The sequence below is a fragment of the Aptenodytes patagonicus genome, chromosome 2 (genome assembly GCF_965638725.1).
Source record: "Aptenodytes patagonicus chromosome 2, bAptPat1.pri.cur, whole genome shotgun sequence".
In the NCBI taxonomy this organism is placed as follows: Eukaryota; Metazoa; Chordata; class Aves; order Sphenisciformes; family Spheniscidae; genus Aptenodytes; species Aptenodytes patagonicus.
This window is the reverse complement of record NC_134950.1, coordinates 113075151-113088137: the sequence shown is the minus strand read 5'-3', so window position 1 is coordinate 113088137 and position 12987 is coordinate 113075151. Positions and strand designations below refer to the sequence as shown.

General features: G+C 43.4%; 1 protein-coding gene across 5 annotated transcripts in view; it reads left to right on the top strand.

Moving 5' to 3' along the window:
- Positions 1–12987, top strand: part of HECW1 (HECT, C2 and WW domain containing E3 ubiquitin protein ligase 1) — a 271819-nt gene that overhangs the window by 157992 nt on the left and 100840 nt on the right. For all 5 annotated transcript variants that reach the window (XM_076330766.1, XM_076330763.1, XM_076330764.1 and 2 more), the window contains one exon: positions 12341–12416. In XM_076330766.1, coding sequence (XP_076186881.1) covers positions 12341–12416 — 76 coding nt within the window. The remainder of the gene's footprint in view (positions 1–12340; positions 12417–12987) is intronic.

The window sequence follows — 12987 nt, the reverse complement described above, 5'->3', positions numbered from 1 at the left end:
CCTCATCTACATGTCTTTTAAATACCTCCAGGGATGGGGACTCAACCACTTCCCTGGGCAGCCTGGTCCAATGTTTAACCACTCTTTCACTAAAGAAATTTTTCCTCACGTCCAATCTAAACCTCCCCTGGCGCAACTTGAGGCCATTTCCTCTCGTCCTATTGCTAGTTGCTTGGGAGAAGAGACCAACACCCACCTCGCTACAGCCTCCTTTCAGGTAGTTGTAGAGAGCGATGAGGTCTCCCCTCAGCCTCCTTTTCTCCAGGCTAAACAACCCCAGTTCCCTCAGCCGCTCCTCATCAGACTTGTTCTCCAGACCCTTCACCAGCCTCGTTGCCCTTCTCTGGACACGCTCCAGCACCTCGATGTCCTTCTTGTAGTGAGGGGCCCAAAACTGAACACAGTATTCGAGGTGCGGCCTCACCAGTGCCGAGTACAGGGGCACGATCACTTCCCTACTCCTGCTGGCCACACTGTTTCTGATACAGGCCAGGATGCCATTGGCCTTCTTGGCCACCTGGGCACACTGCCCGCTCATGTTCAGCCGGCTGTCGACCAGCACCCCCAGGTCCTTTTCCGCCAGGCAGCTTTCCAGCCACTCTTCCCCAAGCCTGTAGCGCTGCATGGGGTTGTTGTGGCCGAAGTGCAGGACCCGGCACTTGACCTTGTTGAACCTCATATAGTTGGCCTGGGCCCATTGATCCAGCCTGTCCAGGTCCCTCTGCAGAGCCTTCCTACCCTCGAGCAGATCAACACTCCCACCCAACTTGGTGTCGTCTGCAAACTTACTGAGGGTGCACTCAATCCCCTCATCCAGATCATTGATAAAGATATTGAACAAGACCGGCCCCAAAACTGAGCCCTGGGGAACACAGCTCGTGACGGGCCGCCACCTGGATTGAACTCCATTCACCACAACTCTCTGGGCCCGGCTGTCCAGACAGTTTTTGACCCAGCGCAGAGTACACCTGTCTAAGCCGTGAGCCGCCAGCTTCTCTAAGAGAATGCTGTGGGAGATGGTGTCAAAGGCCTTGCTGAAGTCCAGGTAGACCACATCCACAGCCTTTCCCTCATCCACTAGGCAGGTCACCTGGTCATAGAAGGAGATCATGTTGATCAAGCAGGACCTGCCTTTCATGAACCTGTGCTGGCTGGGCCTCATGCCCTGGTTGTCCCGCACATGCCTTGTGAGCGCCCTCAAGATGAACTGTTCCATAATCTTCCCCGGCACCGTGGTTAAGCTGACAGGTCTGTAGTTCCCCGGATCCTCCTTCCGGCCCTTCTTGTAGATGGGCGTCACACTGGCAAGCCTCCAGTCGTCCAGGACCTCCCCCGTTAACCAGGACTGCTGATAAATGATGGAGAGTGGCTTGGCAAGCTCCTCTGCCAGCTCCCTCAGCACTCTCGGGATTTAATTGACATCCCTTTCCCCTCTTGTCATATTTAATGACTTTATGTTCAGAAGTCTTTTGCATCCAATACTGTATCCATCCTTTTGCAGGCCAAATCCTTCACGAGGCTTTCTGTGATGATCAAATTGCTGTAGTGAATTTGGCTGTTATTGAGATCGGATTTTGTAAATGCTGCTTCCCCCCAGAAGTCTTTGCCATACCTCAAGGTTGCTGTAACACCCCACCACAGTCATAGAATCATTTAGGTTGGGAAGGACCTTTAAGATCAAGTCTAACCGTTAACCTAGCACTGCCAAGTCCGCCACTAAACCATGTCCCTAAGTGCCACATCTACACGTCTTTTAAATTCCTCCAGGGATAGTGATACATTGATTCAAGAAGAAAAGAGATGAGAGGAGATGAGACAAAAAGAGGTGAAATGCATGAACAGAGGTAGTTGTAAGCAGGATAGAGAATGTATGAGCAAACTGGTGGGAGAGTATCTGGTGCAGCGACTGCAGCAGTTTGAGTAGAGTAAGAAAAGAGAAAGCTAACCAGAACTATTATGGTTCAAGATGAACTTCAGCCCAAGATTGTAAACACTGCACAGATAGAGCCAGGAGGCAAATTTGGTGATGTGGAGCAAGCATGACTTCAGTCTCTACAGAGACAGGCAATCACAAAACATTTTGGGAAGACAGGAAGCTATGGAGACCCATCTTTCTCTCAGTAAAGACAACCTACTGCTTTTAAATTCTGAGTTTGGCCCCTGTTTTCTTCATCCTTCAGGTTGGTTATTGATATTACACGTGAGGACTAGCAGAGACAGAGCTGGATTTGTTCAGTCTTAAGAGGAGTCTCAGGTAGGATGTTACTGATGCCTTTACCTAATGGGAGGTTGTAGGGAAGGAGGAGGCAGACTCTCCTCACAGTGCATGGTGAAATGACAGCAGGCCATAGACACAAGTTGCAACAAGGGATATTCTGATTAGACCTCAGGAATATTTTTTTTTTTCTCAAGACAGTAGTCAAACATTAGAACAGTTTGCCTAGAGAGCTTGTGGGATCTCCATCCCTGGAGAGACTCAAAGCTCAACTGGACAGGGCCCTGAGTAGCCTGCTCTATGTTAGTCCTGCTTTGACTGAAGGGTCAGATGACTTCAGGAGATCTCTTCCAATGCTGGTTGTTCTATGGCAGTTTGATTACAATCAGTATTCCCACAAGCCCACTTCACTGGAAGAAGCTGTTGACTTTTTAAAGCCTGCTGCTCTAGAAAGCAGCAAACTAAGAAAAACAAAACTGTGAATGCTGTAGCCAGCAGTAGCCAAATAAGAAGATGAAGGCAATTCTAAAAAAGAAAAATAAAAAAAAAACCCAACCACACAAGCAAACAAAAAAAAACCCTATGGGTTTACTGAGATAGGATAAGCAGTTTCTGCTAGGTGTGATGGATCACACAAAAGATACACAGGAAAAAACGCTGAGTATGAATGAGACTGCATTAACTAAGTGAATGTAGATACTGTAAAAGGAGATGGTCTTGTGTTTTTTTTTTTCTCAGCTTGACCCTTTCTTGTGCCATCATAACTAGAAAAATGCTCTGAGTGCAAATGTTTTATTAGTAATTCAGCAAGATTGAGGGACATTTGAAGTAGCAGAGATATTTCTCTGTTTTTTAAATCAGGCTATAAATCTCTGCAGTCGCCTCATTTCTGCCTAAAGTAGGATCCAAGGTTGAAAGTAAAGGGTCTGTAACTCACTTGTGGAAATAATGGTATTCATAGTGAATTGATATTTGGGGCATTGATTTAGAAGAATGGGCATTGTTCACTGCCTTGCTGCTTCTTTTATGGTGTAAAGGGTCATTGACTCGAGTCCCTCGTCCAGGCTCTCTGACAGCAAGACTAATGTATTGAGCTGTTCTTCAGCTACAGTTTAGCTGAAGGATATGGTTCTCTCTCACACGTGTCAGCATTACTCATCTACGTACTTGTCCCAACCAAACTACACTAGAAGAGTGAGGACTTTTGGAAGCGCTAATGAAGGCTGCCTGGAAGCACAAACTGCTGTCTACTGCAGTTTCCTGCTTTCCAAAGACATTGTGGATGAGTATTTCCACTATATATGCCCTACATTTTGATCACTCTTGTCATTTTGTAGTGCAAAGAGAAAAGGTGTTAGCAGCAATTTTTTAGTGCTCCATACAAACAAAGCATTGATAAGTTTTTGAATTTGGAGGGTAAATTTTATGCAGAATTACAGGATCCAAACAGTGCCCAATGGGCCTATCTCACCTGTCAATGGCGAACCTCCCAGTTATTTCAGTGGGTTGTAGGGTCTTGCTTAGCTGTTCCTGAGAGGACAATATTTACAAGCAGTTCTTGCTGTCAGAGTGCTTAAGTGCATTAATATTCTGTGTATGGACCTGTCAGGTTTACAGGGCTGATCCCGTCCTGCATTAGGCAGCTGCCAGATGTAAATCTGGTCATAAACACAGGTTTTCTTAGAGGCTTTTTTCTGGATGATGGTAGCTCTGGGAAGCACAAAGCTGTTTAGCAACTGCAAGGAGCCGCCTTCCCTGCTGACTCAAGTAGAGTTTGTTTTGCACATTGGGGTTGTAAACTACTGTCATCCTTTGGACCACTTTAAACTTGCTGATAGACTTGTTAGCGCTCAAAGGTTCACTGGCATCAAATAGCATGCAGCCTCAGAGCCAACGTATGAGCAGTTGGTGAGAGACGCTGCAGAAGGCAGTCCTCCAAGAAGTTTGCTATGTATAAAGAAAAAACGGCAGCTGCTTAGATGTAGTCCAGCCGTTGACCCAGAAAGCACAACCCATCTGCATGCATGCATGATTGTGTTTAAGTATCCGAAAATCTAAGAGTTTATTTAAATGAAGTTTCAAAGAGTGAAGGAAGATCAGAATCTCTAATCAAAGCTCTTCCTCTGCTGCCAAAGGATAGCTGAAGTTTATTAGGCAGAACTGTTGAAACAATGAAAAAGCTGAATCTAATAAAATTTTGGAAGAAAAAGATACTGAACTCTGTGGGAGATACTGATTTGTTCCCTCAATCCTCGATTTTGTTTTAATTGAAAGTGATTGCTCTTAACATCCCTATTCTAGCTGCTGGTTATGCTGAAACAGCATTCTACCCACATAGGGTAGATTGGGGAATACGAATATCTCCAATGTGGAGACCTCATATGCTTGGTACTTGCTGTCATTGAATGTCCTCTTGTCATAAGCCTGTTGATAGTTGCCTTCTTGAGGACTTTACTGATGATACTAAACAGCATTTTTTTCTGGTAATTAAGTTTGGCTTCCAGGGTTCGTTATCTAGAATCTGCTGAAAAAATTTGTGACATTTTCAATGGGGAAAAAAAATGTTTACTCGCTTCCTTGCTACCTTTTTTAAGGTTTCTAGGAGAGAAATTTTTGGAATAAAAAACTTGTTTCCTGGGAATAAATAAAGTAATTGATAAACACTGCTGCAAGATGAGGCAAAAGGCGCTTTCTTTTGCCTCATCTTGCAAAAGACAGAGGTCAATTGTCATATGCCTGCAAAGGGCAAATTCTCCTCTTAATTAGGGAACGGCATTGAGATGGTGGTGTGCTACAAGGCTAGAATGGTACTGACCGTGACACATGGGGAAGACTCCGCATGTGTGGTCACAGTCCTTCAGGGAGGTGAACTGGCTGCAGAGAGCCCAGCAGGGAGTTAGGCTGCTGCTGGAGAAACTGGCTGCTGTTTGGAAGCACCTGATAGAAAAATAATATGGTGCTAGCACAGTGGCTTAGCTAGCTAACAGAATAAGTGGAATATATTGCATTCAAGAGCTGGATAATTCTGTTAACAGAGTGAGGGTTGTAGCTGAAGCACTGCCACTAGTTAGGGCTAGGTTTTCAAAGCGGTGCCTGGGATTATAGACGTAATTCTGTCAGTGACAGTCATGGAGCTCAGGTCTCCATTTGCTCCTTTCACAATTTGCCTCATGTCCCAGTGCGCCCTGTGTTCCCAAGATGTGTAAGAAGTCAAGTGACGGGGAGAAAGGAAGCACTTATTCAGTCTCTATTTAGTCAATTTTTTTCCAAAATTATTTCTTTTTAAATTCAGCACTTGGGAGGAAATGGGAGTATTGACCCATTTGCAGATCTCCTGAGGACTACCATCTCTAAAGAGGATGGTAGAATATGAAGCATGAACTTGGGACAATGTCTTACATTCTTTTACTGTGGAAAGATCCTTCACTGCTGAGCTGTGGAAAATGTAAACTATTTTCCACTTGCTTAGAGAGTTGTCCTAATGTTAAGAGTTCAGTGAAATCAGGAGGGCAACAGTAAAAACCAACAGAACTAGGTTAGGGGAGAATAATTTTCTGAGGAACTCTTCTTGACACCTGTGCCATGTACACACAGATCTGTTATAACAATAGCTCCAAGCTGATTTAAACTGACATCAGCAAAGCTGTGCAGAGTGGAAACTGGTACTCTGCCCCTGCATTGGGCTGGGGAGTTTTGGATCTCAGATGAACTAAGGGATACAAACAGATGGACAGGGGACAAAGCATCAGCTGCTTCTTTTGCTCCTGACTATAAAAAATAAATAAGGTTATTAACCTTATTTATTTTGCTTTAAATCTGCGGGCAAGTTTAGTGCTCTTGAAAAGCCAGAGAACAGAGAACTGGAGCTTGAAGCCGGCATAGTGCAGGCAGTTACTGGACAGCCTGTCTTCTCCCCAGCTCTGCAACACCATGTCTTCAGCTCCGACACATCTAGCAGTATTTTTTCTGTTTGCCGATGCACAATTTGGGACTGAGTTGAGACTATTTTTCACTTGTGATTTGAATCAAGCACAGGTTACAGCCTTCCCTTTTTGCAATGCTCTTGTCTACTGCTTTTTGTTCTCAGAGCCTGTGTATACAAACATAAAATACTTTGCTGCTTTACTTTTGTAGTTTCTAGTTTTCTTTCATTGTAGACTTCTATCTTCCATACAAGTTTAGTACTGCTTGGAAGCATGAGTCCCTCTGAATACTTTGATAAGTTCCTAAATGTGCTTTTTTAAAGAGAAGCTCTTGTGAATAGATAGTATGGTCCAGGCTAGAGCTTTGCTAGTTTACAGTACCTGACTATTTAATCTGCATTAAATTTTACTGTAGTTATCTGTGCTGTCAGTGTAAAATATTCTAGGTTTTAATTAGCACCTTTTAAAATTGGAACTTGATTGGATTGAGTATTAGGTCATGTCTATAATGTTCACCATATAAAAAGTCAATGCATACAAACAGCTAGTGCAGCATTGTTGCTAACATCACTGTAGTTTCCTCTGTTTTAAATGTAAGAAATACTGGCCTAGGTGAGATAATTTATCTCAGTTATGATCATAAATGTTATCATTCTTTTGCAGCAGAAGCTACTGTGACAAAGTGCTTTGGCTGTCAGTGAAGAGCAGGGTTTCTTAAACCGGATGGTCTTCTACTTACGGGAGAAGAAAACTTGCTTAGCTTTGTTGAATCACTTTGTGTGGTCATGGGGGCCAAAAATGCCCTTCTGGAGAGGAAAGTGTGTTACAGAATGAAAAGTCTAAGGCATAACAGTGTTTTTTCTGTGCGGTGTGTGGGAAAAGGAGTATGTGCTTGTATTTGTCAGCTGGGCGTGTCTAGCCTGTGGTAGAAGCATGTAATAAAATCATATTAATTTTGTTTCATATCAGCAGGACTTTTAAAATAACTAAGTTGGGCTGTACAATATATAAACATGCTAAAAAGTGACTTAGTGATGCAAAGCACGCTTTACCAGCATGCTCCACTATTACTGGTCACTGTGGTGCCCAAAAGCGGATTTTCTAATGCAGCACCAGGCAAACAGGGTTACAGCTTCTTCCAGACCTGCGTTCACACTGTACGTGTGTCCAAAAGTATTTGCCTCATCATAACGCAGAGGTACAGGGAGGCTGAATAGGGGCGCCTGAGGTGTGCCCTGTAGGCCACTTTACTTCCAGGAGCAAGAGTGTTGTCCTTGTTACTCTTCCACATATCTAGGTGGATGGGTGAAGAGTTAAGGTATTTTAGGAGATATTTTTAAATAGCTGTGAGAGTCTCCGTTTCTTAGCTTTTGCTTAGACAAATTTTTAGTGATGGACTTGGAATTTTGCCTCAGCAAGACCTGAGTACTCTGGGATTTCTCAAGATTTTTTCTTTTCAAAATCTCAAGATTTTTTTCTTTTCATAACACTTACCATGGCTAAAGAGGGAGAAGAAGTCTCAAGGGCTCCATTTGCTAGTGTGAAGCCTGCGTCCTTTCTCATTCAGGGTCACGTAACTTCCCTCCAGCATTTGCAGGAACTACTCACAAGGAAAAGTGATACTAGGACAAGACTGTACTATTTTTAGCTTTCAGTCATCTCCTCCTGTCTTCTTTTTTCTCTCTACTGAAAAAATGAAAAGCGCTACCAAACGTGGACCTTTTCCTGAGCTCAGCAAGTCTCAAGAGGCTTGCATCTGGCCTCAAGTACCTGCCCGTGTTTTACAGGTAGCCATCACAGGCTCTGGCGGTTGTCTTTTGCCATGCTTCAGAGGTTGGGAAACTCTGTAGCAGACCAGAAGATTTTACAGTGTGTGTTTACTGGAGAATATTTTAAAGGAAGTACCGATACTTCTCTAACTGCTTGAGTGCATGCACTCCCATCAGTGGCAATGACACTGCCTCTGATTACAAGCAAGGAAAGCAAAAAGAGGTCTGAATCTGGTTCAGGAAGCCTTCAGTTTTCTGAGAGATTCAGCTAGGCTCCAAGTTGCAGCTCACATCCCATCTCTTCATGTCAAGATATGATAGAAGCATGTAATAAAAGCATACTCATCCTGTTTCGTATCAGCAGGACTTGTAAAATAATTAGACTGGGTTGCACAATGTGCAAACATGATATCAAACTAATTCAGACTGAGCTTTCACTTCAAGGGCATAAAAGAGCACCAAAGTTATTGAGGGAAAAATCACATTTGTTCCTTTTCATACCAAGGACTTCAAGTCCATAGGATGTCAAGTGATGAGATGAATGTTGTCTTTCTGCCAATTAACTATGTTTTAAGTGGCAGTTGAGAAGATAGAGGGTTTTTTACCTCCTGATGACTAAATTCAAGGTTTACTTACAGTGACAAAACTCCCAATGTAATTATATTGTAGCCACTAAAATCAGTCTGGATTTCTTTAATGATAAATGGCAAGCAGGAAGAGTATGACCCATGTACTTCCCCATCCTAGGCCTCAAGACACAATGAACCCCAGTCGGTGTGTTGGTGACCATGCGTCCTTCTTTGTCCTGCCCTGCACCAAGTGATCTTAGCCTTGTCTTCACTACTGGGGACAGTCTGGTATTGTATTAGAAAACGGTGAATCCAAACTGCAGCAGATAGCTTTTTTCTTTTCAGAAAATCAGACTTAATGTCAGAGGCTTTTCGCGTTGTTTTTAAGTCCCTGTGATGTTAAGTTTGGTCCTGAAAACTTCCCTTCAGCTGGATGGCAGGGCAAATGGAATTGACCTCAGCTGGTCAGGGCACTGAGGGGAGAAGCCTTGCGTGTACTCCGCTTGCTTGGCACAGTAAGCTAAATCATGCTGTGCTCCTGATGGAGCTTCTCTTTCTCTCCTGCTGTTCCTTCTGACTCCTTGAAACGTCGATATTAAAGTAAAATCACTTTCTCAGCCTTCCTAATATTTTTCCCTGGGTACATCCATGCATAATCACTCCTTCCTTTGAGAGAGGACGTCTACCTGCTCGTGACCTCCTCTGGCACGTGTCCTGCCGTGCCTGAGGACCTGTATTGCGGGTGAGAAGGTGCAGCATACGTGTGGGGAGAGTGGCAGACCAGCACAAGTTTGGGAGAGAGCTATACAGGAGGTATTTGGCTTGGTTGTATGAAGTCTTTAATGGTGCATCCCAGGTCTCAGCCCAATGATAAGCACCTCTCTCCTTCAGCCTTTCTGCTGTGCGTTCCCTTTCTTGGCTGCCTGGATAGAAAGAAAATCAGAAAAACTTCAAGAAAGTGTTGTGGTGTGTTTCAGATTACTAAGGTTAAGTGCTAGACGTTATCAAAATGCCTAGCGTTTTGATGTAACGTTGCATCTCGGAGAGTTATGCTGGGATAAACTAGGGAGCATATAATTTGTTTACGCAGCAAGGCTGGTTTTTAGGCCTTACTTTCGTATTGCAACTTCAGACCTTGCTGATGCAGCAAGAGCCTGCTTCTGCAAGCAACTGCCTGCCTGGTGCACCCCGCTGGTGTCCGCAGGGGTAATCTGGGGGGCAAAACTCCTCTCACCAGGAGGTGCTTGTAAGGCTTGGTTTGCCATTATGACGCTGTCTGACTTTTTGGCATCTGAAAAAATCCTTAAGGGTTTTGCAAGTAAGTCTCTGGTTTTTATGAAAATAGGAGCTAGATAAGAGGAGAGGCCAGGGCTGCCCCATGCCGGACATAAGCTGGCTCCAACGGCCTTTTGGTCTTCGCAGGGGCAATCACTGTAGGGGAAGCTGTGGACACATCCCTCCTTAAAACTCTGACTGCATTGGGATCAGGGAATCTAAGATTAGGAAAATTATGTCAAAATTGCCAAAGTACTAAATCACAAGAGCTGTTTTCCATTGAAAACTAGGGGGAACATTTATTAGCAATCAGGTCATTTAAAAACCTGGCCCTGATATAACACACAAATGCTGTGCCTATGGAGTAAAAGAACTTCCCAGCTCCCGGGTGCAGATGTGCACCCCAACCTCCTCTCAGCTTATCGCTGGGCTGAGATCTGGGATGTACCCTGCTTTTTCACCCCACTCCAGCCTCCCTCTGCCTTGATTTCCATGGGAAAGCATGGGGCAAGTAGAAACTGGGGGAGCACTACCAGCAGCCCCATGATTGTGTGACTGAGGGGTGAGCACTTGACAGTATGATGTGGGGTACACCTACTTCACAGGATAGATGGATCCTTTAGGAGCAAATAAATTTTTATTGTTGTTTCACTTATTGGGGCTGAATGTGTTATTACTCTTTGTATAATGCCAAGCTTTGCCAGTACAGGTTTGGCTATGCTGGGGATGCTTTGCCAGTGTAATATCCTAGTATAACTGTCTCGATACGATTTCACTAACGTAGATATGGCCTAAAAAGGGTCATTTAATAGCAACATATTTTTAAGTTTTGAACAGGCCAGTATTTGCAGAACCCCATGAGATCCACCCCAGTCTATTCAAAGCATAGACCATTAAACTATTCATACTGATTCGTTGCAGATCTAAAAACCCCAGAGAAATGTTTAAGTACTGGAAAAAAGCACGTTTTGCAAATGTGCGTATATCTAGGTCAGTTGGCCCAGTTACTGTCCTGGACAAAATCATGAACAAGACCATAAGTAGTAAGCATTAAAGGATAATGTGTAATAAATGCCAGGCAGTGAAACAGTATGAAAAATACATCTTGACAAGGAAATATCATTTGTTTCTTGGTGGGATCACAACTTCGGCTGGTAAAGGTTACTGAGCTCTTGTTATAAAATTCTCAGTCACACATAACTGATCTAAATGTGCGTCTATCTAGAAATCAGTGGTGGCTTTAATAAATAGATTGAAACCTGCTTAGCTGAGAAGTCCAAAAGTGTGATTGTAATTGCTTAGCTGTGTTCCAACAGGGATATTTCTACTGGAATTTGCTCATAGTCCAGCTCTACCCAGTACCCTTTTTCCTATTTAAATAGTCTGTAAAAACCAAAATTATTATGACAAAAATTCAAGTCCAACAGAGCCCCCTTTTTTTATGATGGTATCTAAATTCAACCTGTATATTTATGATCCAGGCCTCATCTGTGTCTTGACCTGCTAGCTGGGCTTGTTGTTTAATCCCTGCTAGCTGGGCTGCAGTGCTCCCTTGCCCAGGTTTTGAACTCTCTGGGGGCAAAGAGCAGCTTGTTTTCTAAGTTAAGCTCAAATGCACAATATTTAATATACTGAGCAATGAGTCACATCTGAGTGGGACTTCGGTTACTGTTTCCTGGCAGAAATTGGAACTTCACTGCATAAATGCTTTTTTTCTTTTTCGCCTGAAAGCCGAATGCTAAGAGCGGTGAGGAGCTGCGGCTTCCCGGAAGCAGAGCAGCACTTGGTTTGACTCCAAAGTTGGTGGGAGGTAGTAATAGTAGCAGCACCTCCCTGCTGAACTTGGAGCCTGACTGCCAATGGCATCTCCTCTGCTCTGCTCAGGGAAACAGCGGTGAAAACTGCTGCTGGTGGGTTCCTGCTGATGCCCCAGACCCTGGCTCAAAGGCATTCTTGCTTTTCAGCTCTGATTGTGGCCAGAAGGTAGCCTGGGTCCTAATTTGCATAACAGCAGCCCACCAATAAACTTTCTGAACCAAAGACTGACATTAAAACCTAAACTCTGGAGTATGAAGGGTCACTACCAATTATTTTTTTTTTCCAGATCACCTTCAATACTTATCGTTATCATAATTCACAGTTGTTTTTTGTACAGGGTATTAGTAAGCTCTCAGACGTCTTTCCCACATGCATGCAATAAACTTTCTGGAACAAGATTTTCTACGCTAGTAATAAGATGTTATGAAGACAGAAGTTGTTTTTAGAGGTGAGACCACGTTCCCATCCTTATGCGCTAGTTTTATGTCCTGTCTAATAAGCAGTTCTTTTTTGGGTGAGAAACTTCTATATTAAAATCACATTAGTATTTTTGTATCATTCTGTTTTCTTAAGGAGAAGCCTCTAGGAAGGGATGACTTAGGCCACTAGTGGTTAAATTATTACCTGGATAAAAACATTGTTTTGATTAATGGTCATCTAATTCTTAGTTGTAAAACTAAGAACCTGTAAAAAAAGACAGTTACTAAGCAATTTGTCTGTTCAAGAGTTACCGAAGACTACTCTCTCTCACCATTACTTTTCTTCCAACAGATTTTTAAAAGCATCACCAATGAAGATTCAATCCAGGGACAAGGAAGTCGCAGACTGATAAGTTTTTCATTGTCAGGTAGGTCACTGCTGATGTGCAAGTTTTAAGCCCAGAAAGTGGGAAACTGAAATTACTAAAACCTTTCATGTACATGTGTGTATGTATATGCCCGTACGTATGCATTTATGCATGCTTTTTGCTTGTTGCTCTAGAAGTGACGCTGAGGCAGAGAATTAATATCTATTATTATTACTACACTCTCTTCTTTCAATGAGAATTATGCGCTGAAGTGTCTTGTTCAAGTAGAGTTTGGGGCCATGTTAGGTTTTCCTGTTGATGATTAAATGTGGTGCTATATATGTAGGTCAGTGAAAGCAAGATCAAAGGTACGTGCTTTACTTACAGAGCAAAACGTGATTTGTGGTAGTCCTCTGTTTCTTGGAGAGCACGTTCCACAGTCTTGGTCTGGACCTGAGGCAGATCCACACGCCATGGTGCACAAGCTTGTCTGTATTGTTCAGCAGTGACTCTTGGACTTCTTGAGCCAGAAGACTGCTCTCGCTCCTCTAAACTTTCTGAAGGCTGTTCAGCCTCATTACTTGGCATGTCGCTGCAGGTTTTAAAAGCTTAATATGGTTCCATGAAGCAG